This window comes from Opisthorchis viverrini (assembly GCF_000715545.1).
Source record: "Opisthorchis viverrini unplaced genomic scaffold opera_v5_6, whole genome shotgun sequence".
In the NCBI taxonomy this organism is placed as follows: domain Eukaryota; kingdom Metazoa; phylum Platyhelminthes; class Trematoda; order Opisthorchiida; family Opisthorchiidae; genus Opisthorchis; species Opisthorchis viverrini.
Window position 1 is genome coordinate 22,539 of NW_008751662.1, and position 6,958 is coordinate 29,496.

The 6,958-nt window shown below is 43.4% G+C and overlaps 2 protein-coding genes across 2 annotated transcripts in view; one reads left to right on the forward strand and one right to left on the reverse strand.

The window, feature by feature from the left end:
• Positions 1-1,856, forward strand: part of T265_00582 (hypothetical protein) — a gene marked incomplete at both ends in the record, with an annotated part of 5,879 nt that extends 4,023 nt beyond the window's left edge. The window contains one exon of the mRNA XM_009164410.1: positions 1,770-1,856. Coding sequence (XP_009162674.1) covers positions 1,770-1,856 — 87 coding nt within the window. The remainder of the gene's footprint in view (positions 1-1,769) is intronic.
• The window catches only part of T265_00583 (hypothetical protein), a gene marked incomplete at both ends in the record, with an annotated part of 10,951 nt that extends 6,504 nt beyond the window's left edge, over positions 1-4,447 (reverse strand). The window contains 2 exons of the mRNA XM_009164411.1: positions 2,124-2,226; positions 4,087-4,447. Coding sequence (XP_009162675.1) covers positions 2,124-2,226; positions 4,087-4,447 — 464 coding nt within the window. The remainder of the gene's footprint in view (positions 1-2,123; positions 2,227-4,086) is intronic.
• Positions 4,448-6,958: the final 2,511 nt, after the last annotated feature.

The following is a 6,958-nucleotide window of genomic DNA, read 5'->3' on the forward strand; positions in this document are numbered from 1 at the left end:
AACTCGAACGAGAGCGAAACTCGAGTACAGTGCTTCCCCCTTTGGTGTGGATTCACCAGAATAATTGCGCCAGGACAGGAGGACGACTGTCCAAAACGAGAGTGATGTGAAGCTGAACAATACACCTCCCGCAAAACCCCCACATGCATCAAGAAATAGCTTTCTTTCACCCAAATCTCCACCCAATCATCATACAAGCAAATATATGGCTCATCAGATTTTTCGCCGTTTCGACTTATTCCCGGCCTCTGTTTGAGCGCGTGCCTCTGATCCTTCACGGTCTTTGAATTCAGCTGACACTGATGTCTGTCCCTTTGCAGATTAGTCCGATGGAACAAATTCGCGCCGTAACACATGTGCTGGCTAGATATGATGGGAGGGAAATGTCACCTGATTGTCAGATTTCAGGCAAATCCTTTTTGTAAAAGTCAATTATTTGTTAGGGGGGCGAGAGACTCAACGAGAATTTGCGTCTCACGTACTACTAAATTTTCTTTCGCCCTTCTTTGGATTTCAGTACACGCCTGGACAGTTTGTAAGACAGAACAATATCTAGGATATCCTTCTGAAAATGAAAAAAAAACTATTTTCTGTTGGATTTTGACTTGAACTAAGAAAACCGTAATAGGTGAAGCAGGTCACGTGCGTTTATCTAGGATATCTGAAAATGAAAAAAAAACTATTTTCTGTTGGATTTTGACTTGAACTAAGAAAACCGTAATAGGTGAAGCAGGTCACGTGCGTTTAAACTAAGGGGAGTAAGACTTCAAGAGAGAAGTATATCACGCTGCTGCCACGTACGCTCTATCGATTGGTTCTCAGTTTGAAAACCAACCTACTAGGAGATAAGGTTTAGATGCTTGACTTCCTCGCGTTGTAAATACAGAATAGGGAAGTCAGCGGGCTCAGATGCACAGCATATTTGTGCGATCCTAATGCAACCGAATACTACTGGAAAGTTACTAGTAAATGTGCTTACCAGATTGATATCCTAGGCAGATCACATCAGCAAAACGCACGTTTTATTCATTACTATTCAGCCGAGTCAATCACCGTGATCGTACAGCCATGTCCTGGCTTCACTAATACCACGCTCGGAGGGGAAACGTTTGAACCTCATTCCAGTGGTTCACCTTTCACGATGAGAATTAATCAACGGATCGTGCTCAATAGCAATGGGATTGGTTTTTTTCTACTGTTGCACCTGAAGTTAAGCGGTTATAATGTTATACTGTTGACAAAGCCGTTTTCAAGTAGCATCTCGTCCCAGTTTGTCGGATGTTCAACCGTTTCCTTCTAAATTAACTTGTTGGTTTCTCGTTGATATGAATACAAGCAACATTAGCGAATGACAAAGAAATGGTAGTTATCGAATTTCCCGCATATCGGGTTGAAGCAGAACACAAGATTGAAGGAAACTCGGGGACTGCTCCTACCTAACGATGCCTAAGAGGGACATCGTCATGGGTTATCGCAGTAATTTAGTTACTTTCAGCGTGCTTTGAAATCCAATATTTTCATTCAGCTTCACATCAAGAATATAAACGAGCTGGCTTCACTAGGTCCGCCTGTGAGGTCATCTTGACTCAACCCGAATTCCCTTAACGTGAAAAGATTTCGTTCTGAGGGCTATCGTAGTTTACTCCACGCCCAATAATAAAATGGCTTCAGAGCTGACACGAGTTATTACGCAAGACAAACGACAGGGAATGTGGGGTAGTTCATCTCTTGCTTTATGCGGTGAATGACACAACTTCAAGTGTTTTCAGTCATCGGGAAATATACTCATTTGCAAATCAATTTGGTTTTCGCGAGAGACTCAACTGAATCTCTCATTTATGATATTCTACAACTGAATGTGCTGCACACAGGCCACCCATGTATCAGTTGTCACTATATTAGAGATATCGCAGTATATTTTCACAAAGGAAACTACTCACAAGTTTGCTGAAAACTCTTCGACAGCCCACAACTGGCTTCGCCCTCCTTGGGGCTCATCAGGTAGGCGCAGTCCCCGAGTTTCCATCAACCGTTTTCGAGAAATACACTCATTTGCGAATCAGTTTGGTTTTTTACGGCAGACCAACTAAATCTCTCGTTTATGATATTCAGTTGAGTCTCACGTGAAAACCGAACTGATTCGCAACTGAGTGTATTTCTCGAAAACGGTCCAATTTGGGTTCAAGTAGAACAGAAGGTTGATGGAAACTCGGGGACTTCGCCTACCTGATGAGCCTCAAGAAGGGTGAAACCGGTCATGGGCCTTCGAAGAGTTTTCAGCAATCTTGTGAGTAGTTTGTTTTCAGTTATGTTTTGTCAGACACACTGATTCCAAGCTTCATTCTTGGCTCCAACTCAACTACCAGGCCAGACAAAACTTTCACAGCTAAGGTTTCCGGAAACTCTTGTCGTGTCTTCTGTCTGAGACTAACTGGTGATGGTTCTCCCGGGCTTCTTGAAGCTTCTTGCATCTTCTACGATGCTTTGTCTTGCGGTTTTTATATGTATCGGATGAGTTATTCATTACTTGTCACGTTTGGGAATCGCTGCGTCTCCAAATCACTCCCTGTTTAGATACAGGACCCCTATACTCTTGTTGTGATCAAGGTGAGTGAACTTTTGTGGTGTCCTTATTGGGGTCACTTACTATTTTTGTGATTGTACGAAACCGAACGGTCAACGGATTTGCTACACAGCTACACAGGAAGACGGTGGAAAAGGGAGCCAACCAGTCAACCATCTGGGAAGACGGTGGAAAAGGGAGCCAACCAGTAGAGTAAAAGACACTCTTCTACAGAGAAATCCTCTCTACCTTGTTAGTATCATCATCATTTCTTTCAGTTGCACATTCTAGATCAGACAGTGATTCATACACCCTAAGTTATCGAAGTTTATTCACGTTTAAATCGTTCAGCCTTTTGAACGTCTAACAGTTTCTGGTTCGTTGCCAACATTCCAGCTGCCATACTCATCGTATGTAGAAAGGACTTTCTCGGGCTTGGTTAATACCTGGGAGAATTGATCCACCTGGGCAAGAAATCAGGTTATTGATCGGTAACAGCACGAGAATTTTCCAAATAGTGGAACATAAACTATGAGCTAGCTCCCGACGGTTTATTGTAGCCAGCGGGAAAAAACCCACAATCCGTGGAAAGCTACATTCATTCCCTTGTCCTGGGCACCGTATGCAGCTTAAGTGAACGGGATTTTATCGGCTTAATCGCGATTTGACCCATCTCCTTGGGCTTATCTTTGACAAATAACTTTGACATCGGTGTTGACAACAGTGTTTATCCGCGCAATGCTCCACATTTTGGAATATGAAAATGCGAAGACAGCGCCGGATTTTTTTTCTGTGACATTGCACCACCTCATTCCAGGTGAGGGGTAAAAATTTCTTGATGAATTGAACAGTTGTTCGGGGTGTGAATCGATTTAATGAGCGATGACAGTGCATACATACTTAGTCAGAAATCCAGTTGGTCTGTTTTGAGTAGAAAACGGAAACCGTCTTAGGGACAATGAGTCAACTTGGTCGGACGAATGTACGTACTGACAAGTAGACTGCTGCTGTTTAGTTGCCAAATTTCCAAAACTTTGTTCAGTCAGTGATGGAACAGCAAAGTTGTCAGACTACATACATGTTTGCACCCGCAAGATTTCCAGTTTTCTCAGCTCCATCAGCTGCTGAAAACTCGGCAGGCAGGTTTACCAGGCCAAAATCCTCCCGTAAGAGAAACTGACAGGTCATTTATCACAAACTAGCTATGTGTGTTAGTTTAGTCAAACATGACAAGCAGTACTATGGTGTTTTTTCCTCGTGCCACAGGTATCAGTTAAAGCTGACATTTCACTCCAACTGAGATAGTCTTCATTCACAGTCCAACTTTGGTTAGGGGCAAACGAAACCAATGCACTTTCACCTATGTGCAGTTATTATCCTTTTGTTATCATCGTTTCTACAGTAATCACGGCTTGTTATGCATACGGTTCATACTGCGAAGTCAAATGAATCCAACCGCCAAAAAATCGGTAGCAAATCGATGAGAAATCCTATTTTTCATGTTTTGCAGACAAGAAATTTACTGATATTTGGAGTGATTAGAAGGGAAGTGTGTGTGTGTGTGTGTGTGCATGAAAAGTGCGGCCAGATGGGGGCGAGATGGTTCAAATGGTTAGAGCGTGAATTTACTGGCCGGAAGGTCCGTGGTTCGAACCCGACTTCTGCCTCCCGACTTCCCCTGTCTAGGCTAGGGCATCCTGGCAGTATCCCAACCCTCGTGCTTCCTTCGGTGGCATGGCAATAAGGCACCCAAAAGGTGCTACAGCTGAACGATTTCAATCTGGGCGGAAAATCTGAGAAGCATTGTACAGCTGTTTTATCCTTATTGGGAATCATTAACAGTACTCGTCTCACGAGATCCAGAGAGTTTTGAACCAGCCACATGCTGGCCAGTGGTTTAACATTCAAAAACTAGGCCGCGAGTGGCTTTCGCTTAGACAGAATATAGTACCATTCATCTTTCAACGATGGAGACCAAATCACGTGGTCACGTGCTGACTGGCATCTCGAGTGACAACTTTTCAGATAGAAGTTTCATTCATCTAATGAAATTTCTGTTCTTTGAATTCCGCACATCTGATATGCGAGGAGAGCATGTTCCCACTACTCCACGAGCGCACGCTGGAGTCATCCGAATTCTTACGCCTGAACAGGTGAAGATGTTCTCTTTTGAGTGATGCGAGCAAAATGCCAGACGCCTCGAACGACAATCGAGTAACATACCTTGGTTGTGCCGATCGATTGGCCCGCCAGTTAGGCGTTCCCAGTCAGTCGAACGAGAACGTGTTCACCTGTTCAGACGTAAAAATTCGACATGAAAATTCGGATAAGTCCAGCATCCGCTGGTGAAGCAGTGGTAACACGCTCGACTCGCGTGTCAGACGTGCGGAGTTCAAACCCCGGCACGGCCATTGGATATGCACTGCTGATGAGCTGTAATAAGGGCGAAATTCGAGTCCAGTACTTTGTGCGGGCTCACCAGAATGATCGCGCGAGGGCAGGAGGACGACTATTCAAACAAGAGTCATGTGACTGTGTATTCTACAAAATCCTTCAACCACCAACACCTGAGATTTATATTCACCTATAGATTGAGCATAGTGTGAGATAAGTACTTTTTTTACTGTGGTTTCGTCCTGTGGCATCAGCAGTATGACAGGACTAATCGTGCTGCCCCAATTTTCACTACTGAATAACATTTCTAAAGGACATTCCATTGGACTGAGAGCTTCCATAGAGAGTGGCTTGTGCGAGTGATCAGATGATGGATTAGAGACAACTCGCTCCATGTTTCCCTCTGCACGGATGGTTGGATAGAGCGATTTAGAGTTTCATCTGTTTCTCCCCTGAGAGTGAATTACACTTAAAATGAGCAACTTACTTAGTGAAACTCGCCGGAATGACTTTTGTCCTACAATTCAGCGATTCACCTGCAGCTGTTCATCCGCCACCTACCTGTTTAGCGACCGAATGGGATGGCGACCTCAAGATAGCTTACAATAAGCAACAGTTCAACACCGATTTTCATGTTTACTTAAAAGTGAACATCTATTCAACAGATGAACTTCCGGAGAGTTCCTGATCAAATCTGAGTTTCAATGTACTCACAGTTAATCGCTGCATTTTAAAGATTCCTAAAGCCATTTTTCAGCTGGTTTGATTTTGTTTGGAATAGGGAAACGACTGCAAAGAGTTGTACCCATGCAAGAGTTGAAAAGTGCTGCGGTGCTGTGATTCCAGTCAACTTGGTCTCTTCTGTCGCACCATTTACGTACTGCTAGTTGTTTTCAGGTCTCGAAGCGGTGGGCTTGTAGCAACGATGCCATTTTAACTCAGTGAACGCAGTATAAACAGATCTTCTCTTCAGTTTACATGCGTTGGAACAAGTATAAAACCTCAGGTTTCCAACTCCACTGACATGAAATAAAGAGGGGCGAAACCGGTCGTGGGCTGTCGAAGGGTTTTCAGCAAACTTGTGAGTAGTTTCCTTTATGAAAATATACTGCGATATCTCGAATATCGTGCCAACCGAAGCATGAGGCGGTCTGTGCGCAGCACATTGGCTATTAATTGTCAAAAAGTCAACCAACACCCAGAGTGTGCGTCCCACATTGGATAAAAGAACTTTAATCGTTCTTGTGCGGTGTTTTTCTAAAGGGCAAACGTCATATATGAAACCTTGACGATTTAGTTCTAAACTAAAGCTATCTAAGGTTGGTTGGTAAGGAATGAAATTCTGACTGCAGAACGACCTTTGACCTGCGCGTCAAATATACGAACATCAGCAACAAGTTCAAGCTTCAGACCAACTGTCTTTCGGACGTTTCGATCCCCTCATCGCCTGAGAGCTGACATGTCTACGAATTAGCTAAGCCTTACTTCACTCTGGCGCACTCAATATTTGTGTTTCCTACGTTGCGGAAATCAGTAGCCTGGCAGAGTATGGTGAGTTAGGTACGTTCACAAAAGAGAGAAACAATGGCTTCCTCGTTCTTCAAGTGCAGTAAAAAAGAAACAGGCTAATGTATTTCATGATCAGCTTGGTTATGGTTGAACAGTGGTCCTTTAATTCATCACTCGCTTTTTGAACTTCAGTAGTATCTCTCTTTAGTTTTACTTAGATTTACCTGAAAGAAACAAAAACATATGTAGGAGAAACTTACAAAAAGTCTCTGGATTTGTACTCCTGCTAAGCACACATGGACTTAGCAGTTCTCGACAAATCAATACTGTAAATGACTTGTCAAATATGAACTGATCAGTCAAGTGTGCGCAGGGGATAATCATTGATTAACTAAACTCAGTACATTACTCAACTTGACGAAGACATCTGCGAAAAGGTAAATCACCGAATGAGTGAGTGAGTGAGTGAGTGGGTGAGTGAGTGAGTGAGTG